The sequence below is a fragment of the Poecilia formosa genome, unplaced genomic scaffold (assembly GCF_000485575.1).
Source record: "Poecilia formosa unplaced genomic scaffold, Poecilia_formosa-5.1.2 Scaffold34, whole genome shotgun sequence".
NCBI classification, from domain to species: Eukaryota; Metazoa; Chordata; class Actinopteri; order Cyprinodontiformes; family Poeciliidae; genus Poecilia; species Poecilia formosa.
Window position 1 is genome coordinate 1,474,656 of NW_006799973.1, and position 27,782 is coordinate 1,502,437.

General features: G+C 41.7%; 2 protein-coding genes across 7 annotated transcripts in view; one reads left to right on the forward strand and one right to left on the reverse strand.

Annotated features, from left to right (window-relative positions):
* Nucleotides 1–25,983, forward strand: part of clcn1b (chloride channel, voltage-sensitive 1b) — a 37,044-nt gene extending 11,061 nt beyond the window's left edge. For 2 of the 3 annotated variants that reach the window (XM_007550097.2, XM_016670486.1), the window contains exons 2-23: nt 4,589–4,814; nt 5,765–5,896; nt 6,033–6,161; nt 6,305–6,438; nt 6,809–6,886; nt 9,858–9,936; nt 11,960–12,085; nt 13,200–13,284; nt 13,437–13,538; nt 14,061–14,145; nt 15,088–15,243; nt 15,373–15,442; nt 15,533–15,643; nt 16,276–16,489; nt 16,577–16,710; nt 16,912–17,090; nt 18,428–18,512; nt 18,593–18,675; nt 18,969–19,013; nt 19,124–19,228; nt 20,409–20,495; nt 20,908–25,983. In XM_007550097.2, coding sequence (XP_007550159.1) covers nt 4,589–4,814; nt 5,765–5,896; nt 6,033–6,161; nt 6,305–6,438; nt 6,809–6,886; nt 9,858–9,936; nt 11,960–12,085; nt 13,200–13,284; nt 13,437–13,538; nt 14,061–14,145; nt 15,088–15,243; nt 15,373–15,442; nt 15,533–15,643; nt 16,276–16,489; nt 16,577–16,710; nt 16,912–17,090; nt 18,428–18,512; nt 18,593–18,675; nt 18,969–19,013; nt 19,124–19,228; nt 20,409–20,495; nt 20,908–21,390 — 2,928 coding nt within the window. In that variant the 3' untranslated portion in view covers nt 21,391–25,983. Of the gene's footprint in view, nt 1–1,555; nt 2,270–4,588; nt 4,815–5,764; nt 5,897–6,032; nt 6,162–6,304; nt 6,439–6,808; nt 6,887–9,857; nt 9,937–11,959; nt 12,086–13,199; nt 13,285–13,436; nt 13,539–14,060; nt 14,146–15,087; nt 15,244–15,372; nt 15,443–15,532; nt 15,644–16,275; nt 16,490–16,576; nt 16,711–16,911; nt 17,091–18,427; nt 18,513–18,592; nt 18,676–18,968; nt 19,014–19,123; nt 19,229–20,408; nt 20,496–20,907 lie in introns of those variants that run through there. The other variant, XM_007550098.2, reaches the window with a different exon arrangement.
* Nucleotides 25,685–27,782, reverse strand: part of fam131bb (family with sequence similarity 131 member Bb) — a 29,180-nt gene continuing 27,082 nt past the window's right edge. For all 4 annotated transcript variants that reach the window (XM_016670489.1, XM_016670488.1, XM_007550099.2 and 1 more), the window contains one exon: nt 25,685–27,136. In XM_016670489.1, the coding sequence (XP_016525975.1) occupies nt 26,909–27,136 (228 nt within the window). In that variant the 3' untranslated portion in view covers nt 25,685–26,908. The remainder of the gene's footprint in view (nt 27,137–27,782) is intronic.

Consider the following 27,782-nt stretch of genomic DNA (forward strand, 5'->3'; position numbering starts at 1 on the left):
ACCAATCTGGACTTCTCCAAACACACAGTAGAGCCTCACGGTTACTGCTCTTATGAAGCAATCTAGTTTTTATAAGAACTTGAAATCTGTAATGCATCTGTAGACGAGTTTCTGTAATTAAATCAATTAATTAAATGAACCTTTCAGTGATGGGAACTGAGGACCATCGATTACCATCGAATTGATCTGATCTGGACAGATTCGTGTTCAGAGGGGAACACGGCTCTGAACATTATCAGACTTCTTGTTCTCTCTACGTGTTGCTGCCATGAGGGGCATAACCACCTTATTTTTATGTCCATCAATTTCCTAATTTTTCCTTTAAAATAAGAAAACTCCTGTTTTGTTTTGTTGTATTCTCTCAGATATACAAGTAAGTGAGATAAGGACATATTTGATTGAAAAATTGGTTGTCGAACTGAAGGCTGATTTATCTGTGCAACATCTTTGCAAAATTTCTTCTTCTTCGTCTTCTTCTTCTTCTTCTTCTTCTTCTTCTTCTTCTTCTTCTTCTTCTTCTTCTTCTTCTTCTTCATTGCTTGGTTTGTGTTTTCACCCTGCTGGTGACTTTTCTCATGTTTTAAGTTCACACTGCACCATATTCTGTCATGATCAGATGCAAAAATTGACTGGAAAATCAGTGAGAAAAACCTATAAAGATGTTAGGAAAAATCTGATTGCTTGGCAGCAAAACAAACACTCCGAGATTGTTTCAAACTTTGTCTTTATTTATAAGTAAGCCTAAGGGGAATAGTGCATGATATTTCATTTTCTATCACTAATTAGACTTGCCAAAAACACAACCAAAGCAGTTCATTTCCTGTAAAAGTTTTTTTCTTTTTTTCACCTTATGCTTCTAATGAGAGGTCCAAATGTCTGAGGTGAGCAGATACGACTGGCTGCCTTCATGTTTCCTCAGAGAAATTCAAGGGAGAAATTATTAAAACCACAAGGAGATATGAGGGAATCTTGTAGTGAAACAAATACATGAAGGAAGATGACTGAGAAGAGAGACTTTATTTTGGGGCTGCGAGAGCCAAACTGTTGCAACATCGCTGTGACGTGGGAGAACATTTAGACAAAATGGTTACTGAATCACTGATATCAACTCGGTCCTGTGTTTTTCACTGTGCAATGAGCCTACAAGGTCAAACGCTGACACAACGAACACACAAGGCTGAGAGAAAAGCAAAGTGACCAGACGGGAATAAATCCTGACTGCGGCGGCCTTCTCACGCTGTCACCGGCTCATTTGTTCAACGTCTTACACTGCCTGGTAAAAGTATTCACATTCAGTGAACTCTTTTTTTTTTTTTACGCTTTGCCTTGTAACAAGCACAAACTTCGGTGTATTTGAACAGGATTTTATGAGATAGCTGAACACAGACGGGGCTTTTAGTGTGAAAAGGAAGGAAAATAGCAGGGTTTTGCCAGCAGGTCAGTTTTGCTCGATGAAAAGCTGAAAGTTTTCTCCGAGCCGAGTCAGGTTGAACGGAGAGCACGTCAATGTGAACGCAAGTTTTGACGTTTGGTCGCAGATTCTCAATTGTATTTAGTTCTGAGCTTTGACTACGCCACTCCAACACATGATTATGCTGTCCTCTAAAGAAGGGCTGAAAACTTGAAACATGTACAAGGGATCAGAAAGAGATCAGTAAACAGGAACAAGCATGGTGTTGCATAAAGATTTGAGGAAAAAAAAAGAGCACAACTAAACTGAATTATATGAGAGCTCTCCATAATTCATCAAAAGGCTCAACTACCATGAAAAACAAACTGATTTGCAGTCGTTTATGTATGAAATGCCAACCCTGTACCTTCACGGTACAAGAGGAAGTGTGAATTGATGAAGAGCTCAATGAGCCTTTATCGGATTTTTAGAGAACAACAAACTTCTTTAAAAAGGACCCAAATCTGTCGAGTAGATTCAAAACCAGCTGGCTGTGAAGCTCCACCATAAACTACTTCCCCAACGAAAACCCAACATAATGCAAGAGCATTCTGCAGCCTGCTTTCCATTGTTTCAGAGCAGAAGGTAAAATGTTCAGCCGGTAGTTCTTCGTCCTGCAGGTTCCTGTTGTCGCTGTCCCTGGTTTCGGTGGCGCCTGGTGCCAGCAGCTGTTTGATGATGTTGATGGATTAGCGTTCCCATGTTAATGTGTAGCATATCAGTGTTGGTGGTGGTGAGCTCGTCTGCAGAGTGTGATGAGAGACAGGACAGCACCAGAGCTGCTGCCACATCATGCTGAAGACAACTGATGAAGAACAGGTAAAACCAGCCATGACCAAAGGCTCCATGCAGACGGAGGCTGACTTTATTTAATTACTTTTATTCACCCTGAAAGGGGCTAAATGGTCTTTTTCTGACTCTTTTTTTTATTTCAATAAGGTGTAGAAATAGCTCAATACGTTTCAGTTTTCATTCAACTATTTTTTATCTCCGAAAAGCTTCACTGCTCAGAGATGTTTCTAATTTGCTTGCATAAATGTAAAAACGTAAAAACAGTCATTTTTACATTTATCTAATGACTTTTATGTCAAAATAAAAAATTCTCCATCGTTAAATTAGGTGTTAAATGTACTTTATTATTTCTCAATGCTAACTCCTTCTTGAGAAAAGATTGTTTTTCAACTATTATAAAATTTTTTATCTTAGATTTGATTTTCTTTGCTCTGCGTAAAATCTGACATTCATGTTTTTCCATTTTGGACATTATAGTCGGACACTTTGGGGCAGGACACGTCCAGCAACAGAGTGAATTCAGAAACTAGCTTGTCTTTTCCTTGTTGCTATTTCCTCTAAGTTCATGTTGGTGTGACACATATTTCACTTATTTCACTGTGGAGAATCACTCACTTAGTCTGACCGGCTTCAGCTTAGCATCTTCACAAGGTCTTTTGATTTTGTTCTGGGACTGATGCTCACATTTTCTACTAAAACACTTTCATTTCTGTGAGACAGCTGGACATTCCCATGGTGTTTATACTGCATTTAAACTGCTGAATGCATCTGGAAATTGTACCCCAGGACATTCACTGCTGATATCTTGTCTGATTTCTGTAGATTTTATACCAGGGAACAACATAGACTTACAATACATCCGCATAGGGCCTTCAGTTTACCCAAATGAAGAGAATTAATCATTAACTAATCAGAAATTACAGAGCTCATCATCTGGGTTTCCCAGATTGTTTAAAGATTGTTTTGATATTTGTTCCAGAATGTCTCCTGATATTTCTGGCATCTTGCAAACAGAAACAACTTTTGTTAATCCTAACTAATCTAAAATGAAGACATTTAGTCTGATTTAAAACAAGACCAAAAAAAAAAAAAAAAACCAGAAATAAAATAGAGCCCAGATCCAAAATAATGAACGACGTTCAATGTTTCATTTTCTGTCCTCTGAACAAACTCCTGAGCTCATTTTAAATGCATCCTTGTGAAATGTTTACCGCTTTCACTCCGACGGCATCCGGACTTCAAAACGATTGAAAACATCCAAAATAAAACTGAGATTTCTAGTTTCGGGTCTTGTGTAAGTAATCTTTTACGAGGACGAGTCTACTATCCTGTCAGCTGATGTTCCGAATTACAGTTTGTGATTTGTGGTGTTTAACGAGATTTAAAATAACTCGCTAGACGATTTAGAGGCTTCAAAAGCCTGCGGCAGTAACTGCATGGCCACCTGCTATGTGGTGCATTCATGTATTAATTATAAACTTCTATATTAGTCACTTTGTCATGTGGTTGCAGTGAGTCAGTTATCACAGTGGGGCTGTTTGTTAAAGGACGAAAATCAGAAGAAAGTCTTTCCTAAAGAAAAAACTAAACAACTTGTCCCCGTCAGGCTGAAACTTCTCTCAGCAGATGAGCTCCCAGATTGTCCGTCTACCTTCATATTGCGACTTCATCGGGAAATTATGTGCTTGGAAGCTTAGAGTGCATCCTGCAGGGCCTCGTGCTTGGATGTGTCAGCTCTCCTTTCCTGTGTGAACATGAGACAGAAATGCGTGGCAGCCAGCCCTCCTTATGATTTTTTAGCTTGAGTGGTGGGATGCATGTGATCTGCAGGGGTTTGGTTGCAGCTCGGAGCCTCTGCAGTGTTTTTACGGCTCCTACGATTTTAACGAGTGCTCTGCAAACCGATCGCAAGTGTCGTGTTTTCTGGCCCCGGCGTGTGTGCCAGGCCGTAGGCATTAAAGCAGGAGCGCAGTCGGAAGAAGGAGATGTGGCATGTGTTTTCTCCTCCAGGATCTCCTCCTCGGGCTCTTGTTCAGCCTCTTCCTCCACTCAGGGAGGGGTTTTTCCACTCTCCATGCCATATTTGTCTATTTTTGTCTGTCAAGGTATTCAGGCTGATGTGTATCCCTTTACACACAAGGCACAAAATCCACATCTCTTTCTTGTAATCCCAGGATTCACACTAGCAGATCTCCTTTTATTCCTCTCCAAAACCGTTTCCCCTTGGCTTGTGGATTTCGCCCAACTTTTTTTTTTACTGCTGTGTCCTGTTTTCTGCAAACAGAAGGTTTTCTTGGCAGTGCTTTTTGTTTCTCAGTGACCCTCGGTCTTGCCCCTGCGTTGCAGCTGTACGGGGAGTACAGGGAGCAGCTTGGAAACTTCGCCCGACGGGAGGCCGCCCGCCTGCTGACAGAGAGACAATGGAGAAGACAAGCCGGGGAAAACACCTCAGCCACGGGCCGCAGAGGCCTCGGCCGGCGGCATCACCTCCATCAGAACCCTGCCATCTTGGAGTCACATCAAAGCCACAACTCCTCCACCAAGAAGCCTCAGCCCTACTCCAAATGCCAGGGTGAGCAACGCCGGCGGCTTTTCCCGAACCTGCAGCCTCGTTGTCGTCGCTTTCGCTTTGCAGTTTTGCCGTCTGTTTTTGGTGAAAGCAAAGTTCTTTAATCGCACAGCTCTGCCGTGACAGAGAGATTATTGTACAGCATCGGTTTCTGAATGCTTTGCACATTATGATTTTACATGCCACACGATAAGCTCATAAAATGTGATACAGAACTTTAATACCAGCAGGACTTAAGGTAGAATTTTAAGCCACCGAGATCAGGATGACCGCGAGGAGCCGACGCCGTCAGGAGGATGGAAAACAAAATGCACGGCTGTACATCACTCGATGTACAGTTTGAATCAGTGAATTAAAATGTGCTTTTGAATTCATTTCAGTTCAAATAAAATAAATAGTACTGCACAGTCAATTAAATATAATCGTTACTCGTATTACCCAAGGTTCTTCAAAGAGTTGTAGATGTTGATGGTTTCAGGAAGGAAGGATGGCCTGGAAAATTATGACCACACATCCCCATGAACACACCGTCTCCAGGGTGAAACATGGTGGTGGCAGCATCATGCTGTGTTGATACTCTTCTTCAGAAAAGACAGAGAAGCTGGTCAGAGATGGTGAGAAGATGGATGGAGCTAAAAACAGGGAGAACAAGTTAGATTTTCATTTGGAGTTTCTCAGTTTTTTTTTTAACTAAAGCTGAGCAGAAAGTTTTGTTTTAGGTTCAACAAAATGAAATTTGACGCCTTAATATTTACTCTTTCTCGTTCTTTAGTTTGCATTTTATGCTTTCTTTAAGATTTCCTAAGCTTGCAAACAACTCAAATCATTTCAGGTTCGATGTTAAAATAATCCTGGTGTCCCGTTTTAGATCCAGTTACCAAAATTGTAATTTAATCAGTTTATGCTTGCGGTAGATTTGAATGTGACTCAATAATTTCATGTCTCTGACCCAGACTGCTTGGCTCGAGTGAGGCGGTATATTGTGACGAAGATGGGGGAGGACTGGATATTTTTGATCCTTCTGGGCTTGACTATGGCTCTGGTCAGCTGGAGCATGGACTACGCCAGTGCCAAGAGTCTACAAGGTATCCCTGGTCACATTTACTCTCATGATTATTATTGTTATTCAATCTGTATTTTCATAATGGTTTCATCATGCCGCAGCACATATTTACCGTGTTTATTCTCACATGTCGTTGTTGCTTTTCTTTTGTGTTAAAGCCTACAAATGGATACATGGAGAACTTAAGGGCAATGTGCCACTGCAGTACCTCGCCTGGATTACGTATCCCATAATCCTCGTCGTTTTTGCCTCGCTCTTCTGTCATCTGGTTTCCCCTCAGGCCATCGGTTAGCTCTCGCCGTCTCTCTCTACCTCTTCTCTGTCTCCGTTTGTCTCGCCGTTTGAAGTTAGCAAAAACGTAACTTTGCTTTTACAGACGTAGCTGCAGTACTCTGTTCACCGTTTGGCGTTTTCTGTGTTTCGTTGACAGGTTCTGGCATCCCAGAGCTCAAAACCATCCTGAGAGGCGTAGTCCTGAAAGAGTACCTGACCCTCAAAGCCTTCGTAGCTAAAGTCATCGGCCTGACTGCTGCTCTCGGCAGCGGGATGCCAGTGGGCAAAGAGGTTAACAGACCCACTTCTTAACCTCTTTACCTTCAAGATTGCTCTGTCACCACACATCTATTATAGATCATCCTGTAGTTGTGTCTTTCTCTACCGCTCTTTCTGCTCTTTCTCTCCAGCCTGTGAGTAATAAATCAACTTCTGTCATTTTTCCCCTCACTCCCTCGCCTCACGGGACCGAGGCAAATTATTCAACGGAGTACATTCATTTTCTCCATTACAGTAGCGGGACAGCTGTCACATCCAGCAATTACTCACTGATTTATCTGCTCTGATACCCGTCCCAGTCTGGATCCTCTTGTTTCACTGAAACTGGTCTGTGTGAAAGTCCGTCCAGTAACTCTGATCTGCTTGCTGTCTTCACCTCCAGGGTCCGTTTGTCCACATCGCCAGCATCTGTGCAGCGGTGCTGAGTCGATTCATGTCCATCTTCTCTGGCGTGTATGAGGTAAGCTGAAGCCCTGGCCAAGAAACTGCACTTTGATCAGCGAGTTTATTGAGAAACAGTCAAAATACCAAATTAGATGAGGAACGCCGGGTTTGTACGGTGCTTTGCAAAAGCATTCATACTTCTTGAACTTTTTTCCATTTTGTCATGTTACCGCCACAGACTGATTTTTGGTTTATGTGGATTTCATGTGACGGACTAAAGTCTGAAGCAGAAGGAATACGAGAAACGTGTTTTTTTAATTTGAAAATTGTGGCATGTATGTTTGCTTGCTTATGTTCAAATTTTTTGACCCAAAAGCAAGAAGCTACGAGTGGAAAGCTTGAGCCAACCATTCCTAAACACGATTGTGCACACTTCATATTCTTTCCGCTTCACATTTATGTGCTGCTTTGTGTTGATTTACCACCAAAAATGCTAATAAGATACCATAAAGTTAAATCTTAATCTTAAATTTAATGTGACAAAATGTGCAGAGTCAAGGGTTTTCAATGCTTTTGCTAGGCACTGTAGTTTTCTGTATTGTTTGTGTTTTTATCGTCATTAAAGTTACAGGGTTCCCACTGAAGAGTCTGTTCTTGAATCTGTAAAAAAAAAAAAAAAACTGTTTGTGAACACAACAAGTATACAGTTACACATAAGGGTTCAGTAAGGATGAAGCAACTGGCACAAAGACACTAACTTTCTCCTGTGGCCTGATGACATTAACCTGAAAGATTAGTCCTAATGATCATCTTTAAATTCGGGGAAAACAAGAACATCCAAATGTGAATTACATGGGTAGGAGCATCATGTTGTTTGAGTTTTTGCTGCGGGAAGAGCTGGTGCACTTCACAAAATAGATGTCATCACAAGGAAAGGACATATGTAAAAAAAATATATATATATTACAGCAATATTCCAACATATTAGCCTAAGCATCCCACTAACTACTTAGTAAAAGTCAACAAAGACAATGTTTTCAAGTGACCAAAGTTGTGAACTTATTCCTGCATAAACTTGACCATAAATCTGACTCGGTTCCACCAGTTCTGTCAAGAAGAATGGGGGAAAATTACTAGCAAGTTCTTGTGAGAAGCTATTGCGGAAGGAAACCCAAAATGTTTGACCCAGGTCATACAGTTTAGAGTTTAAAGGCAATGCTACCAAATATTAATTCGATGTGTGTAAAGTTTTGAATTGAACTCATAAAGTTTTCTAGAAATAATGGAACAGGAATAATTGCATCTTTCAACCAAGGTTTATTTCAAGAGATTAAGAGATTGTTGCTGCTCTTTGTTGCTGCTTTGAGTTTCCTTCAGACTGACCAGCTAGCTTAAAATGGGAAACCTGTAATTGATTTTCCGTGTTTGTGTGTGTGTTTTGTCCCGCCCAGCTCCTGCTTTCCCCTTCCAGTTTGCCTTTGTTTTGATTGTCTCTCTCACACTTCGCCTGTGTTTGTGTCTGTATTAATAGTGTGACCATAATGTCTGGCATGTGTATTAACAGTGATCTCCCGTGTCCCCGTCTCCCTCTCTCCCCACTCTCCTGGTTCTGGCTCGCCCCTGCTTGTTTGTGTTACGCCTAACCCCAGAGTGACATCCATAACAAGGACCTGCTGGTGTGTGCCTGTGCGGTGGGAGTGGCCACCTGTTTTGCTGCTCCTATTGGAGGCAAGTCTGACCAGCCAATCAGATACGAGTCTGCGGACAGCTTTGCTCTCCTGAAGAAACATCTGAAGCTCAGATAAGATATTTGACCTCTGTCTTCCTCTGTAAACATGGCACAGAACAAATAAAAACTTTAACCTCTTTAATCAGTAATAGCTCTGAACATTTCACTGTAACACTTTTGGAAGTATATGACTCTGGTTTTCTCTAAATAAATTACTCTAAATGCATCTCACCCCGTTCATAATTTGTAAACTCATGTATACAAACAGCTGCCAACTTAAACCCAAACTACAATCAATAGCCAGGTGTATTGATTATCATATACACTGGTTACCTCCGAATTTTATGAGTTTATTACTAATAACTGTAATAATAAGTAATTAATAAGGGAAATATATTTGTATGGCCAACAAAACTTTAATGGAAAAATCTCAGCTTGTGCCAGCAATAATGTTTTCATGTTAGAGAAAAAAAAAACTTTACTTTCCTAAATGATTCTTACCTGTCAGTATTTTTTTTTAATCCTTACCAGGAAGCGTTTTGTATTTAGATGTTAAATGAGGCATGTAGCTTTCAGTTTCTGAGCCTTTCTGACTGTTGAATGATAAATTTCAAGTCGTCTAGAAACAGATGCTCTCAGTTACTCAGGCAGTAACACTTGCTTCATTAAGTCATTGTTGATATCTTCCTGGCCTGGTATTGTGTAAACACCCAGCTGAACCCTACAGACTAGCAAACTGCCAAAACTTCTGCTCTGATGAGAAGCTGGCAGCTGCTGGTGATCATTTAGCTCCACCTGTCTGATACTTCCTCTCTTAAGGAAGCAGCAACAGTGTGTGTGGTTTTTCTCATGACTGTTTTTCATGTCTAAACAATGAAAATATGAGTTTTTGTTCAATCCAATGTTGATCACGATGATTTGAAGTGTTTCAAGTCTGCTGTTTGTTGCATGGACCCAAATCTGAAGGCGATGTTGTCATTTGACGCAGTTTTTCTAAACACTGCGCATCCTTTTCTTTATATCTTCTCTTGCTGCTTTGTTTCCTCTCCCTGTCAGTTTTTATCACACTATAGTGAGCATTATTTATTCACTTTCTTCCATTTTGCTCCCTCACTGTCATTGTTCTCCTCCCACCCCACCCCTGTGGTTCTCCATCCTGTTCTCTCCACCTTGATCTTTTATTCCTTTTTCCCTCCAACTTACTGTCCTGTCTTACTTCCAACTGTCATCCTAATTTTCTCCCCGTATCATCTCTGGGCTTTCATCCCTGTCTCACCTCTTTACCTCCCTCCTCTCCCTCTGTTTTCTGTGTCAGTAGAACCCATATGGTTACACAGATATACTGACTGTCGGCTGTGCCGTGGGGGTGGGATGCTGTTTCGGCACTCCACTAGGAGGTACTGTACAAACTTCACTCTGTCTCTCGTTCTGAACCGTCTCGCCAATCTTGTTTTTTTGTGCTGCCATAAAAACCATAAAAAAGCCATAAAAACAATAAAAAAAACTCCTTTAGATTCGGAACAGAAAGCTCATATGGTAAAATATAAAAAAAATATTTATGTAGTTTAAAGGAAGTTAATGTAATTGTTTGGAAGTTCATTAAATAGCCCCTACTTTTGTCCTACACTTTGAACCATGCGGCTTGTATCCCGGTGCGGCTTTTCTGTTGATTTTTCTTCAACCACCAGGGGGCGCTTTAGCAGGAAGTGAATCATTGGGAGTCAAAATTGGAAATCAAAGAAGAAAGTGCTAATTTTCATTTAGAACAAGCACATGCTAGCTGCAGGCATGACGGAGAAATTTCTTCAAACTCATATGATGCAGCTTTTAAGTTCAGGATTATCGATCTGGCAGTACAGGGGGGAAATAGAGCCGCTGCTCGGCGTGAACGAAACAATGGTTCGGCTTTGGAGACGGAGAACTGCGTCCTTAGTAAATCCAGCATATTTATTAGGACGCAGCCCTCTGCTGCCCTCTGCTGGGTCCTCATGGAAAACCGAGAGCGCGGAGATACCAGCGGCCTGGCGCGGCTTATATATGTACGTTTCCTTTTTTTTTTATTTGTAGCTGCGGCTTATAGTATGGCACGCTCTTTAGTCCGGAAAATACGATATGTTTTTGCTTTAAAATATATCTTCTTATATAGTCATCAAAAACAGTAAGAATATCTGTGTTTGGTTGGTGTGTTGCTGAAACATTGCGTCTTGGCAATAAATCCAACACAGGGGAGAAAATTTACTTTATATAAAAATATAAATACACATATACATGTAAGGAAATCTGATTTAAAATAAGACACATAGATCTATTTAAATGAAAATAAACAAAATCACACAGATGCATCCTGCTTGGTGCATGTCATTGTCATTTTGAAAAATATTCGTCCAATTTAAACCTCAGGCATTTAGTTTGGTTGTTGAAGTGAGAAAAAAATCAAACTTTGAGCTCTACAGAGCCGCATCAGGCTTTCAGAAACATAATTCCAGCAGCTTTTGAATCTGGTAATGATCTCAATAGCCCCTGAAATGTTATAATATTTGAACATTTTAAAATAAAGAATTAAATATTTAATCAGGTGCGCTAATTTCCTCTCATCACTGCACTATTGGCAAAATTCCAATAGTTAGATCAGTCATGTTTTATCTGTAATCACTTGCATTTAACGAGTGTTAAATGCAATTTGTTTTCCAATTATTTTATTGTGAAAATTTACTGCAACTTTGTGAAAATTTACTGGAACTAACTTGGGTAATTTGGACTCTTAAGCTTTCTTGAAATCCACAATTACAAAAGATTTACTCACTTAATTAGTAAAACACAAAACCTTTAGCAGAAATCCTCAGTTTTTAATAGTTTGCTCAAGTATAAATAAACGTCTCCTATTATTCAGTAGTTTGCAAAAGTCTTGTGCAGAGCTCTGCCTCGAACGTCTTGAAGGTTGTTGGATGTGACTGCAGCTGCATATTTAAGCTCAGCGTCAGGCTGCAGGATGAATTTGGGACTGATTACATGCCTCCCTGATGGTGGATGGCAGATAAAAGTCTGTTTATCCAAAATGTATGAAACTTCTGGACACGTTCTAAGGCATAAAAAATTCAAAACCTGGCGTACTCTGGTCTTTAAATATATTTTCGTCCCTGTACAATGTTCAGTTGTTTTTGGTTAATTCACTGTGTTTCATGTCTCATTTTGCTTTTCTTTTGTGTTTGTGTGCTGCTCAGTGTAATTACTTTTATATGTGTGTTTGTTAACTCGCCACTGTACTCTTATTGAGTGTAATTACTAGTTTCTGGACTCATTCTGCTACTTTAAACTAATCTGTGTCTTTTCTCACCTTCTCTTTCCCCTCTCCCAATTACCTCTCCATCCATCCTCATTTTCTTCCTCTCTGTAATCCCTCCTTCCCTCCTCCCTCACCAGGGGTGCTGTTCAGTATTGAGGTCACGTCTACCTACTTTGCTGTGAGGAATTACTGGCGGGGATACTTTGCTGCTACATTCAGTGCCTTCATATTCAGGGTGCTTTCTGTGTGGAACAAGGATGCTGGTGAGAAGCTAACTCCACACAAACACACAATCTGCTGCGGAAAGACCGCTGAGGTTGCATTTCACACACACAAAAAAATGTTGAGCATGGCAGCTAAGTATAATTTGCTTCTTTAGATAAAGCTTAAACTTTTGAAGTCATCGCTCATCCTATAAAAGCACTTCAGCAGCACCATCCAGTATTTAAATCATGCTGTTTGTTTCTCTGAGAAACAAAATGCCAACATTTAAAAAAGGTTAAGTACGTTTAACATTTCACAGACTTTAAGTCCGTACTTTGTAGACTTTGCTTTTACAAAGATGCACATATTTGAACCTCATTAAATGCAGTTTGATCATTAAAGCTAATCTTGTTCATAAACTTGGACATGTTTGGGTATTTTTTTCTAAAACATTACACAGACAAAACATCGACCTGCTTTATTATTGGCACTCTTAGAAGAAGCTGCATTCGAAATCCTTAAAGTTGTTTTGGAGACTTATTGGCCCTCAGGCACCATTTTCTCTTCAGCTATTTAGCAATAAACCTTTTATCTGCAGCTCTGGAAAAAAAATCAAGAGGCCACTTAAAATGATCAGTTTCTCTGATCTCACTTTTTATAGGTTTATGTTTGAGTAAAATTCTTTTTTGTTCTATGAACTACTGACGACATGTCTCTGAAAGTCGAAGCAAAAAATTTGGTATTTATTTGCAGAAAATGAGAAGTGGTCAAAATAAAAAATATGCAGTGCTTTCAGACTTCAAATAATGCAAAGAAAACGAGTTCATATTAATTTAGAAACAATAAAGCTAATGTTTTAACTCAGGAAGAGTTCAGAAATCAACATTTGGTTGAAAAACCAGGAGGCTGTCAATGGGCTTCAGTGCGGTCGGCTCTTAATTCTTTCCAGAGCTGAATATTCACTAGACTATCACTCTTGAATTTCAGAAGCTGCTGCGTTGCCATGTCTATTTTAACCCTGCTTGCTGCCCTATAATCAAAACTTCACTTCAAACTTCATTGTGTAAATTGTCCTCTAAATAGCAATGAGTAGAGAAGTAGCTGCTTGCTGTAATTGTCTCTATTGTTTAACTCTTTTTTGTTATGCAATTATTTTTGTTCCACTTTTCTCAGTCACAATCACAGCTCTATTCAAAACCAACTTCAGGATGGACTTCCCCTTTGACCTGCAGGAGTTACCGGCATTTGCAATCATAGGGTGAGGATGCTTTTAATACCTGTACGTGTGTGTTTTGTTGCAAACACTATATTTTTGAGTATTTAACCTTAATATGTTGTTATAAAATGGACTTTGGACTCTTGGTGAACTCGTCCATGACGTTTAAACTCGAAGTTTTCTTCATGTTTTAGGATCTCTTGCGGCTTTTTGGGAGCGTTCTTTGTTTACTTAAACAGACAGGTGGTTCTCTTCATGAGAAGACCAACAGCTCTCACACGCTTTCTAACCAAACAGTAAGATCCCAACACACACACACACACACACACACACACACACGCACACACACACACACACACACACACACACACACACACACACACACATAGTGTACAGATGTTGCTCTCCCTGGCGCTGCAAATGACTGCGGCGCTCGGCTCTAAAACTGCAGTGATTCTTGCAGAAATGGTTTCCCTAAAACGGAAACCATTTGTGCATTTAGATCCATTTTCTCGTAATGTGTCTCAGCTCTGCTCTCTAAACTCATCAGTCTCACAAAACTGGCCAGGAGAGAAGCAAAGCCTTAACAACCTTACACTCAGTTATTCACTCAATGGGGAGATTCACTTATCCTCTGAGACTATGCAGTCAGGGAACATGAGGCTTCACCATTAGGGAGAAGTGAGCTGCAGCGCCAGGAGACTCATGCAGTCGGCACTGGTTACAAACAGACGCTAATTTAAATGACGTGCAGTGCAGTTGGTATCTGAGAATACGATGTTCCTCCTAATGAGTCTGTGTTTGTGTACGCGTTGCAGTCGTTTGATCTACCCAGGAGCGGTGACGCTGATCATCGCCACCTTCACGTTTCCTCCTGGGTTTGGGCAGTTCATGGCTGGAGAGGTGAGATGCAAACTCACTTTTTTTCATTCTAATTTTTAACTATGTTTCTATCTAAAACAGAGACACAAAGGTAGAGTGTTGGGCTGATTAGGTGCGTATTAGAAACACAGATTGAAATGCTGAAAATGTTGGTATCCATCCATCCATCCACTCCTTTTTCCTCTCTCCCTCCCTCCTGGGAGGGCATCCATATCTGAAACAACTCCACAGGAATGTGTTCAGGGGGCAGCCAGACACTGAAACCACATCACTTTCTCTAGGCTTCATAGCGTTTTAACCACTTGAAAGACTTTAAAGGGGATCTATGATGCAAAATTCACTTTTTGCATGTTTCTCTTCTTCCATTGGATTTCTACTTCTAAAAAAAAAACTACCTAGCCGCATTTTTTTTAGCAATAAGTTAACGTTTACTCTTGTCTGGAAACTGAGCTGTTTCAAAAATCTCCCGTTTGATGATTTACCATTGACCGGCACTGCGCCGCTACCTAGCAATCACAATTGAGCTCAACCCAAGTGGAGCTCAAGCACATTTAGTGAGCTGGTTTTACTGCTGTATGCGCTGTACAATGGCTGCTGGAAAAGACAAGTGTTTTGCTGTTGACTTACAATTTAGAAACCACTTGCTGCATTCTTGTTGGTTGTGCAGGAGGCTCCACTTCTGCTTTTTAAAGATGTTTTAAAGGCAAGCGTAAATGTTGATTTGGGGGCGTGGCCAGCAGCAACTTATTTGGATTTGAAGTGACAAGAGTCTTTAAAACAGCTCATTCTGAAAGTAGCTCAGTAAAATCTCATGAGGATTTTCTGCAGAAACTGTAATGAACATGTTTTGTATACCCCTACCAATCCTAACCTGTTCAAGGAAACATAATAGGTCATCTTTAATGTAATAAAAGGCTTTTATTACTGACCATTTGTCCTGTCTTCATATCTCCGCTCTGACAGCTGATGCCCAGAGAGTGCATCAACTCTCTTTTTGATAATTTCACCTGGACCAAAATCTCCGACCCGGTTGCTGCCCCCGGCCTCGGCCGCTCCGCCGCTTGGCTGCATCCTCATGTCAGTGTCTTCCTCATCCTTCTCCTCTTCTTCGTCATGAAGGTATCTTCTCCTTCCTTTTCACTGCGCGTGTGAGGTGTTGCATTCAAAGAAACGACATAAATTAAAACCAGCAAACCTGCTGGGACTGACTGGGCTTTATCCCACCTTTATCCTGCCTTTGTCCTGTAGTTCTGGATGTCAGCAGTTTCCACCACAATGCCTATCCCCTCTGGCGCCTTCATGCCGGTCTTCATTTTGGGTAAGAGGATTTCGTAACGCGAGTGCAGTATCTGACGCTGAGCTTCTGTTCAGTTTGTCTTTACCAGCGTGCCTTATCTCTCTCCTCAAGGAGCTGCTTTCGGCCGCCTCGTCGGGGAGATCATGGCCACTCTTTTCCCGAACGGGATACTGTTCGATGGAATAGTTTACCGCATCCTGCCAGGAGGCTACGCTGTGATCGGTTAGCCTCTTGCTCCTCACATTTACGCACTGAGATTTGCAGGTCTCAAGAGGTTTAGTGGCAAAGTTAGAGTTTTCTTTAAATAACCTGGAATTTATACACTTTATTTGGATAATATTTATATTTAGTGATATGAACCATTTGCCATTAAGACAGTCAGATTTCACTTCGACTAATAAATATCATAACTTTTTGATCATCAGATAAATTTGCTGAAATGTGCTACACAAATACTCTTCACTTGACATAAAACAAGGTTTGGCTAGGATATTTTTCCCCTTAATAAATTAATGTATTTAATGACCTGAACTATTTAAAATGTGCAAAGATGCAAAAATCTACTAAAGTGAACAAACTTGTTCATGACGGTGAATTTATTTGTATTTGTACCACTAAAAAATGCTTCAGATTTCTATTTTGTCAAATCTGTATTTTTTACTAAAATCTTCAAAAGTTCGCACCGTTTAACTATCTCTGGTGCACCTTGTTAAAAAATTTGAGATAAAAATGTGACGCTCTGAATAAATGCTTTTAAATAGTTTGAACAAATGTTACCGATGTGTAATTCCTTCACAATCTAAATGCCGCTTTTCCATGTCAAGTTTATCACGGTTTGCTCTGGTTTGCGATAGGAGCGGCGGCCATGACGGGCGCCGTCACTCACACGGTCTCCACGGCGGTAATCTGCTTCGAGCTGACTGGTCAAATCTCCCACATCTTACCCATGATGGTGGCGGTCATCCTGGCCAACATGGTGGCCCAGGGTCTGCAGCCGTCTCTGTACGACTCCATCATCCAGGTCAAGAAGCTGCCCTACCTGCCTGAGCTGGCTCTCGGGCACATCAGGTGACGTCTGGGGCTTTTATGTCAGCGTAGTCAGGCTTTGAAAGAAGCACGGCGTTTACTGTAGTGTGGCTGCTTTTCTTTTCACAGCAAGTATAACATCTTCGTGGAGGACATCATGGTGCGCAAAGTGAAATTCCTGTCCTCCCAATCCACTTTTCGGGAATTAAACCACCTGTTGGAAAGCACAACGTTGAAAACGATCCCGCTGGTTGACTCTAAAGGTAAGGCGACCCACACTTTCCTTTTAAAGGCTTAGTGTTAAAGTATTAGACAAGCCATAATCCGTGCTCTCTCCATAAAGCTCAGTCTGATTCACCTTTAGTCAATTTCCAGGCTTTATGCTCCGCCAAGGTAACTTTCCTCTCACAGCCATGAGAGTAAAGTCAATACTTTTATAAAAAAAATGTTTTGCTTTCCTGCAGAATCCATGATCCTTCTTGGCTCGATTGAGAGGACGGAGCTTCAGGCTGTCTTAGACTGGTGGCTCTCTCCAGAAAGACGAGTCTTTGAAAGAGGTTCCAGTTCACCAGGCCAAGGCTCCAAACTCAGCTGGGAGTCCTTCAGTTTCGTGGATGAGGAGGGAGAAGAAAGCAGTGACAAGGTTTAAGGAATACATTGCTTGTGCAAAACTTTTAAACCTTAAGTTATTTATATTCTGAGATAAGGAGCCAGAAATTTTTGTAATCTTTTAAAGTGCTCTTGGCTGCCTCTCTGATTAAAGCTCTCCTGTCAGACCTGGCAATTTATGTGAGAGGCCATGTCTTTGTATGGTTGCAGCCTACCTGTCAATCAACGGGTACTGCGCCGTTACCTAGCAACCACAAACTGAGCCCAGCCCATCACCTAGCAACCCAAGTGAAGCTCCAGCACAATTTGGTCAGCTGGTTTTATGGTGCGTTCACACCAAACATGTTACATGTGCAAAAAAACGCGTCAAACCCTTAAAGTTCGACGCGTGTGCACTTTGGATGCAGACGCTCCATATTTTGCTACGCCTAGCATTTCGCACGTCAGGTGCATCTGGTTTACATTCAAAGTCTATGTTGAGGCATGTTGAGGGGGTGTTGAGGGCGCGTCAGACACATCAAAATCACTCTAGTCGTTGTTTTCCATTGCCAGCCTATTTGTCGGATACGTTGGACGCTTCTGACACGTCAAACGCTCCAGACGGTTCAAATTGCGCCACGCTAGACACAAGAAACGCGCCGCAACGGCCCTGAATGCGCCTCCACACAGACTTTGAATGTAAACCAGTCGTGCCTGATGCTCAAAACTCGTTTGGTGTGAACGGACCATTGCTGTTCTAAGTGCTGCACAATGGCTGCTGGAAAAGACAAGTGTTTTGCTGTTGACTTACCATCCTGAAACCACTTAACTGCGTTCTTGTTGGTTGTGCAGAAGGCTCTGCTTCTGCTTTTTAAAGATGCCTCACTGTATAATTGCGCATGTGTTTTCAGCCATTTTGACGCCCAACGTAAACGTTGAGTTGGGGGGCGTGGCCAGGAGCAGCTTGTTTGGATTTAAATGGACAAGATGCTCAAAACAGCTCATTCTGAATAGGCAGAACTGAACTGAGCAGACTAAAATCTCATTATCTAAGAATGATTTTGTTAAAAAAAATGCAATGAACATGCACCTAACACTGATTTAGATGACTTCTTATGGTAATTTTATTCAGGGGTATCAGTGAAAGGGGGTGAATGCAAATATGTGCCAAACCATGCATTGTTTTCCCTCAACTTCACAACTTTGGACTATTTTGAGGCAGTATAATGCTTTAGGAAATACTTTGAAGTCTGTGGTTGTGAGGGGACAAAATGTAAAAAAAAATACATTTACAATGTCTAATTAGAAAATTACACAATGTTGAACACCTAGCATCACCTGATTTGGCCCCTAAATTGACCAAACACAAACTAATCATGTTGCAACCCTCAGGCTGTCTCTCCTGTGCAAGAAGGATGTAACGGACCCATCCCGGCCCCAGGCCCCCAGGAGCCGGCCACCAACCACACAGGATCAGGTGAAACGGCATTTCCACCAGTTCGTCCGTCACACGTCAGTCTGTCCTCTCTGACACGCGTCTCCCTCTTGTGTTCTCAGACAAACGCAAGCTGTCGTCTGTCAGGAGGACCCTTCAGAGACTCTTCTCGTCGTCGTCCTCGTCAGGCCAGACCGAAACTCAGGTTCCTTAAGATCAGCGGATACGCACACACATCACTTTGACGTTGGCAGCTCAAAGCAGCAGGGCATCGGTGATCTGCTGTCAAGCTGGCAGCGGCAGCAAAGATGGGGTTATCAGTCCAGCCTGGCAGCATGAGCCAGCCTCACTAATGTGAGAAGAGCGCAGCATGAAGCATGTAAAACAAGGACTGACATCTCTGCATCAGCTGAAACCTTGAAACCACCAGGGGTATCTCATTATGTGCTCAAACTGCTCACTGGCCAGTCCATCATCTGTTCCTCCTTTCTCTTTCAGGAAGACGTGCCTCCTCCACTCACTGACACCATGTCCCCCGAGGAGGTGCTGTACGACACTGATTCACCGGCCACACAGCTAGCAAAGAGCCAACAAACCAGTGTCCTGATCAATAATCTGTGTGTGTCTCTCTGCTTTGTGATTGGCTGGTTCAGATCAAAGCTTGGGAAGAGGAAGAGCTGGACAAACCAGTCGACATGGAGGAGATACGCATAGACCCCTCCCCGTTTCAGCTGGTGGAAAGGACGTCGTTGCACAAGGCAAGAGCTGCGAAAACCCCATGCACGGTGACATGCATGAAGGAAAGCTGTGCATTTTCACACCAACTTTTAGGACACAAAAGTAAACTTATTTAGGCAACAAAAACCCTCAAAGCTCCTCTTTTGTCAATTGAAACTGTTTAATTGAGAGAAAATTGACACGTTAAAAAAATAAAACATTTCTTAATCACAAACCAGAACACAGAAAAGACGTCGGCGAACTGGACCTGTTCGGAGCTCTTAGGTTAAATAAGTTGCTCTGGATACGATTCACATTACTTCCTGTAAAAGTGAAACATATTTTTAGATTTTGATATAACAGAAGTTCTTGATCTAATCTGAGTGAACTTGAGTTATTTTATTCAAAGTAATGAGCCACACTCAGACTTACTTCACAAGATTTGCAGGTATTATCTTGGAGAAAACTGGGTTTTACCAACTCAGATGTTATGAAAATAAATCTGTCACACTATATATAAACTTTTAAGCTCACTAATTTAGCTGTAGAAAAAAGAAGAAACCAACAAAAACATTGAGAATCAATCATCTGCTTTATAAATATGTGCTGATTTGTGTTGGTCTTTCAGATAAAATTCCAGTAAAACTGGCTGAAAGTTACAATATGTGAAAAATAATATGCATTTGGATTGAACAATTTATTGCCATAAAACGAGTGAAAAAGTGACAAAAGTCTAAATAAAACTAAAGAATGTGGAAACCAACCGATCGCAGCATTTCAATATTACAAAAGTATTTTGTTACTTTTGCACGAAGCTGTGTTTGCTTCAGAGACGTTTAAAGTTTTTGAGTTAAAAATAAAAAAATAATAATAATCAAATGAATCAATCTTTTTTCAAAATCTATAAGAAATATGAAACAAATTGTTAACAAAACCGAAAGTTTGGTACCAAAGGTGGAGATGATATGGGGAGTGCATGCCTCTTTTTTTCCTGACGGTTTTGTGAAGGTGGGGGAAAGTGAAGGAAGGCTTTTTGTACCACAGGCTGTTCACTGAAAACGCTGTCAGGAGAACGCTAAATGAACTTAATGCTGTCATATGATGTGTTTTACCTGTAAACAAATTGTTTAGCAGTTCAGTCACGCAGGGTCAAAACTGTCACTGCGCATCTTATTTATCACTAACTGGGTCGTGTGTGTCCTCCTCCCTGTCGTTACTCAGACACACACTTTGTTCTCCCTGCTGGGTCTCAGTCACGCCTACGTCACCAGCATCGGGAAGCTGGTGGGAGTCGTGGCACTCAAAGAGGTAAAGTCACTCCGTTTTGCTTATCCGCATCGTTCTTTTGTCGCCTTTCGTGGTCGTGTGGCATCGGAGTGAGCTCTGATGATTTGTGGGCAGCTGTGGTGCCTCATGCTTTACAAGTACATTTCAGTGAGTGAGAATATGATCAGAAAGGTAGTTTATTTGAGTAATTTAGTTTAAAGGGGATCTATTGTGCAAAATTCATATTGTGCATGTTTTTATTTTTCCATTTTCACTTCTAATCTCCTGTGTATGACATGTGACTTTCACTTTTTGAATCAAGTTACTGAAATACATAAAAATCTCACCCCTCATCTGTTCAGATGCTCACTTTCCTGATCACATATTTTCACTGTTGCCTCCCGATTCTTCTCCGTGGGGATTCAAACTCTTTTACTTTTCCCTCATCTTACAGCTGCAGAAGGCCATAGAGGGCTCGACTCGCAGCGGCGTGCGGCTTCGTCCCCCTCTGGCCAGCTTCAGAGACGCCAGCAGGAAAACCAAGAAGCATCAGCCTCCCTCGTCCTCCGCCGCTTCCTCACCCACGCGGGACAGAGACCTGTGGGGAGAGGGGAGCCGAAGAGAGAGCGAGATGCTGAGGAGGGAGTCCAGGGACAATTCCCGGGGAAAGACTCCATCTCTTAGAGGAGCTCCCGGGTCTGAAGCGGTCCCCTCGCCTCCCGGCAGCGCGGGGAGCAGCAGCGGGAGCAGCAGCGGGAGCTCCGCCAAGGCGAGAGGAGCAGAAGGAGTGTCTCAGGAGGCTGCGTCCCCTTCAACTTCCTCCTCCTCATCCTCCCCGTCGCCTCCCGTGTCCCCCGTGTCGCATACGAGCCCAGTCCTCACACTGTCCTCCCTGCAGGAGGAGAGGGAGAGCGAGGAGTCGGATGAACAATTGTAAGAGAGCCAGGGAGGAAATGTGGAGAAGGAACTTTACTTTTTTTTTGTGTGATTTCACTCCTTCTCGTCAGAGACAGAACAGTCTGAACAGAGGAGTCGAGCTTCCTGTAGCCCTTAACGACTCTCAGCCACCGGGACGAACTGGTTTACACGAACCCGTCTTGAAACGTTTAGTCCTGGATAGTTTTTATTTTGTTCTATTTTCACAGAAATCTCACTTTTTCACTTCTGAGTCTCAGGTGTCTTCCTGTTTCCTTTGAACTGCAAACAGCTACAAATCACAGATGTTTCGCCTCCGTCCAAATCCGAGGTGGATGGAGATGAATCTGTTCGGTTCATTATGTACATGTGAGCTATACTGACAGCTATGAACTGTGCAATAATGAATTGATTAAAAACTGATTTAATTTGGCCAAATGGTCAAAGAGATCATGCATTTAAAGTTAATTGATTTTTGTAAAAGCACATTTAAAACGCTAAAATAAATTCACCTTATATGTTAAATATTCAAATCATTGTTACAAGTTTCTAATTTGTAAAAAAAATGAATAAATTCTTATATTGTCTATTAACTAATTTGAGTTATTTAGAGCTGAGTTGGTGCGCTGCAAATTGCAAATATTTAGTGACATTTCTTCTGCTGTCCACCGTTGTTTATTACCTACTTTTCTAAAAAGAAAAAAAAAAATCTACTCCTGAAAATAACATGAAGATTTCTAAGCCATGATGGTTGCTGCTGTGGATGGAGAAGAAGACGCAAATGACGTTGGTTCTCTGAATTCAAATTGCCGCATTTTGTCACCCCCGAGAGAGCCTGTGTGCGCTCTCAGAGCATGCAGATGGGATTGTGGAGCCAAATGGGGCGTGGCTTATTAACCGTCCTCAGGCAAAATAATTATTCTCCAACCTCCTCGTATCATTATCTGAATCTGCAATGGCGTCTCACTCTTACAGCTCACTCTGCGTCTGTGACTGATGACCTCCTGACGAGGATCCAGGGGTGTAAAATATGTGGGCTGACCTCAACACCCTCAATCTGTGGCAGGAGCTTTCAGTTTGCCATTAGATGTAAAGAACATATGCAGACAAAAAGAGAATTATCTTAACGGGGTCACATTCATGTTTCACCCTTCCAGCTCATAGAGGTTAAACTTTTTCTAACTTCCTCTTGAGGCGGGTCAAGTTGGTGGGTAAACTTCAACCCTCGATTCACTGCCCCCTACTGGAATATTTCAGAACAAATCATACAAATGAAATGAGGCTTTAGCCGTCTGAACGGTTTCTGTTCATAAGTGCCATCTTGCCACCTCAGTTCGTTACAGGAAATGTGCGGTTAGCATTAGGGAAACATGACATTACTAAATATCACAAAACCGATTATGATTAACCCAAACTACACTCTCTTTACAACTGTCCTTCAGCTTTAGATGCACAAGAGCTTGGACAGGAAACCTTCACCTCTATTAAGTTTTCAACAACAAAAAAAGCAAAACAAACAAAAAGTGAGTCTGAAAAGTTCTACCTCTGGTAGCCTAGAGCTAAAGCGAGCTTGGTTACATTTTATGTAACTCTATGTAAACTCATTAACCAACTTGATGGACCTCCAGCAGTCAATGAGGTAAGTAAATACCACCACATCACTTCCAGCTTTCGAGTGTATAAACAGTTCTGTGTTGTGAAGGTCAACAATGTGTTTCAGGCGCCGAGTCCTCTGTGAGCTTCAGCAAATAAGCAGTTTATCCCAACGGAGGGCATTTGTTGTTTATATTCTCCTGGCACACAATTCCTGATAAGGACCGGGAGAGGAGGGCTTTTGGAGAAGCACAGATTACACTGCTGCCTATTGCTTGTCGGCTTCTCTTCTGGTGTGTCTGTCAGTCACAAATAAGACGCGGAGAGACAGAAAACAGATAAACAACAGAAATGTGTTAAAGCTCAAGAGGATACAGGAAACCCCTGAGATTGTAATTATTTACAGCCTGTGAAAAGAGACCCACACATATCCACAAAGAAAAAAGACAATTTGTTTGGTCTGTTTATTTGCTCTTTCTCCACCAGGAGGAAAATAAAAGGAGACGGGTAGAAGAGCCGGAGAAGGTGAAGGAGGCTGCGTCGTGCAGGGGGAGAGAAAGAGAGAGCCGTGGACAGAAGAGAGGGGGGAAACCACATGGAAGAGCCAACCTGTGAGAACCGTCCTACAAGCATGCATAGGTGTGTTACCAGTCACACTGCCTCGTTTAAGACAAATCCAGTTTTATGCAGACGTTTTACAGAAGCCATCAGATTTTATACAGCGTGTTTTTTTTTTGCTTGTTTGTTTTTTTTAATACAGCCGTTCTCGCCACACAACTCCAAATTTTATGCATCGAGGGCTTCGAAACCCTCTTGGACTGATGTGAAAAGTTTATTGTTCCAGGCAGTGAATTTTTCCGGAAAGACAGCGGACATTTTTTTTTTCTTTTTAACTGTACACATACAGACATACACACGGATACAAGTATACAGAACGGACAGAGAGGAAGAGAGGGAGAAAGGCAGAGGGTCGGAGGCAATATTTGACCATCCTGCCTGCAGAAAAGTTACTGAAACTCCTCGGAGACGGCAGTGGCAATTACACGAAAACAGGAGGAAACCAAATGAAGTTAAAGACATGATTGGTAAACCTTTAACATCCACAGAAGAATATTTGGTTTCATATTATCTCTTCATTCATTCATCGAGATCAACAAAGGTTTTTTTTTTTTTTTAAAAAAAAGGGGAAAAAAACAAGAAAACTCAAAGAGAATCAGTGTCTTCCTCTATGAAATATCTGTTTTTAAAAGCAAACAGTCGAGCCCAAATACGCTGTGAGGCTTTCGTCTCAAACAAAAGCATCAACCTTTCAACTTTATTATGTCTTAAACTAAAAGAAAAAAAGATACTGCTCCTAAATGAGTTATCTACATGAAGTAACAGCCTCTGTACAGCATCAAGGTGTTTCTCCCTACCAAGTAATTGTTCAATAAATAAATTAATGTGCGTCACAGCGTAAAAGACGTTCTGTTAATGGGTTTGAGTTCTCTAAAGACGTTCTTGCAGCTTTTCAAACTAGGTTTCAGTCTACGAGGCCTTGCAAAAGTATTCGGAACCCATGTCAGTGTGGGTTTTCTTTTTATTTTATGGGATAAATAAACTCAAACTAGTGCATGGTTGAACATGATGCACTTAAAAGCGTGGCATGCAATGCTTTGTAGAACCATTTTTTGCTTCAATTGCAGCACCAAATTTTTCAGGATTTGTCTCTACCAGCTTTGCGAATCTAAAGACAGAACGTAAGTGTAGCAGCTGCTTGCTACGCCTTTCAGCTTCCAGTATGTTCAAAGTTTGTGAAATTCATTTTCTGTTTTTGTTCCACATCACTAATTGTGCACTAATTAGTGTTGATCTTTGACAAAAGACCCCACTAACACACACGAAAGTGGTGTAAACTGTGAAAAACGTCAAGGGTCATAAATAGTTTTGCAAGGCAGTGTTCAGTTATTTCACGTTAGGAGCTGCCAACCTATCGGTCTCAAAACCAGAACAAAACACGTCTGTGTTACAGCCCTGACACCTATCCTAACTTATACTGGAAGGGATCTCAACAAGGCAGTAGAAAAATAAATATTGTCCCTCGACATTGCATAAAGAAGCACTCAATAAATAAATTCATTCAAGTCAATAAACTCCAGATTTTGTCGTCAAAGTGTCTTGCACAGTCCTCAAAGTGAGAGACGGTGTTCCCCAGACGGTAAAAAGACGCGAGCAGAGAGTTCGCCGCCGCAGTTCGGCTCCCACTCCTGCTGGGAAAACATACACTCTTTCTTAATTGCAAAACAAAAAAAAAACAAAATAGATAGAAGATAAAATAATAAAAAAAACAAAAATTCTCCTCACACATCACTACCACACTCCCAGGCAGCTGCTTCACAGTAGTAACGATGAGCAGGAAGACACCAGTCTCGTTTCACCTCCAGTCTTCAGTCCTGTTACCTGATTGAGCTCAACCAACTGGTTTCCAGTCTGATCGATTGCTCGGTCCATTTCATGTTTAATTGTGCAGCAGTAAACAAAACCAACAAAACAAAAACAGAGCAAGCTTTCAGCGCAGTCCCCCCCAAAAAATAAATTGGGACCCGAGAGGCGTAGAAAAATAAAGAAATCATACTGCAAAAGAACAGCCGTGACTGTGACTGAGAGGCAATTACTACATACTGTATTTACATCTTAACGACAGAGCTGGACTGGTCTTTTCTGTGTCTTTTTTTTTCTTTTCATTTGGAAGGCAAGTGTTTCCTCTGCCTATTGCTGGTTACAATTTAGATATTCCCGTGTCCGTGTGTACGGAGTGGCTCTGAGTGACCAGGAGGCGACCCTCTCACCCCCCACAGTCGTCCAGTACATTCAGAATAGTGGTCAACATCCTCTGTGTGTCAGGATCTGTGTGAAAAACAAAGCAGCTGAGTGTTCCTGCATCGTGAAGCGGCTCGGGTGGTTTTGGTTTGTCAGAGCGGGGAACGAGCCAACAGTCCAAAGGCAAACTCTGATCTGCTGGATTGCTTTAGTGCAAAAAAAAAAAAACATATTTCACAACAACGAAAAACCCAACTAAAGTCGCGTACGCAGCCGTCTCCGTCGGGGAACTCCCACCTTGGGATTGGAACGGTTCAGTGCAAAGTCTTTTACAGTGCTGTAGAGTTACAGGTACTCTGTGGTACTCTGAAGGACATGCATACAGAGAGACAGAGTAGGAAGCTCGCTATCTTACAGTACAATCCTTATCTGTGCAGGGTTGGGTGTGTGCAGTCAGCAGAGCAGGCTCGCCCCCGGGTTGTGCCACAAAGTCGCAGGAGAATGGATTTCAGACGAGTTAAACTGCATTTCACCGAAATGCTGAGACTCCTCTGTGAAATTGCTCGGGTTGCTTTTTGTTGTATTAGGGTGCACGTGTTTGATCCAAGAGAAAGAAATGAAGTCAGGGCTGTAAACAGAGCAGCTCTCCCTCAGGAAACCTGTGAGATCTCATCACACATCGCTTGCTGTTTTTTTTTTTTTTGCTTTATTACAAAAATTGTTCCTCTTATTATGCTAATGTAAGTTAGATTTTTATTTTCATTATAAGACAAAGACAGGTTTGAGTTGTTGGTCTTCAAAGAAAAAGCATGCATGTTTCCATTCCCCTCCTCTTCATCACAGTCTGGTTTCTTTCCCCCCTTTGGAAATGTTCTTCCCCCTCCTCCTCCTCCTCCTCCTCCTCCTCTTCTGCTCTGTTTTAACTCTATTTTTCAAACCTTCGGGGTGTAAGGCTTACAAAGACAGAGGTGTCCTTTGTTGCATGAGCTCCTGTCTGGTTGTGAGTCATTTTAAGGAATTCACCTTTAAAACGAAAAGTTTTTGATACCTGAAAAGGAACGGATTAATAGATATATATTGTTGTATGTTGCTCGTCCCTCGCCGACTCCCAGGTTAGTTTGTGTTCAGGAGTCTAAACCATCAGGAGCTCAGTTGGCGGCCATGGAGGCAGGTGGCCCAGCCTCCTCTTCCTCCTCTTCCTCTTCCTTTTCCTCCAGCGTCTGGATGAGACCAGCGGTGACATCGGAGGCCTTCCGCTCTGTGATTGGCTCAGTTGGCGGTTGCCCCGGACTACTGCCTCCAGAGGCATCTCCCTGCTGCGTGGGCGGAGTCAACATGGCCGACTCCTGGTCCAGGGCCAGCATTATGTCTTCTTCCTGATCAGGACAGAGGCGAAGGAGTCAGTGTGCTCAGACCCAAACCAGCAGCTGTTGTGCCACAGATTATTTGAACAGGTGCAGAGAGAAACCTCACGGTTATTTATTTATTTATTTATTTATTACTTATTTTAAACAATAGAATAAACAAAGTTGAGCTTAACTGTGGAGAGAAAAAAGTAGATTCTTAATTGGATTTTATCTGTACTTTGACTAGGTCATTCTGTCTCTTGAATATGCTTAAACCTAAACCATTTAATTGTCTTTTAAAGCCTCTAATTGATTTTCTTTTAGGATTGTTCTGTATTTAGCTCCAAACATATTCCTATAAACTCTGACCAGTTTCATCTTCCCCGTTGATGACGAGCACTCCCACAGCATGATGCTCCCACCACCGTGTTTCACAATGATAACGTTTTAGCATGAGAATCAAAAGGTTGCATCTTGGTCACATGAACTGGACATATGAAGCATTCTGAGTGAGATGTTGTTTTATAACTCAGCCATGGTTTAACAATGTTTTTAGTCTCCATGATGCTGTTTGTTCACTATAGTTCTTGAAGAAGCATCCAAAGCCTTCACAGAACGGATTGAAGGCAATTTTCTTTGTGATTAAATTAGCTCAAACTTTCATTTTTAACATTTT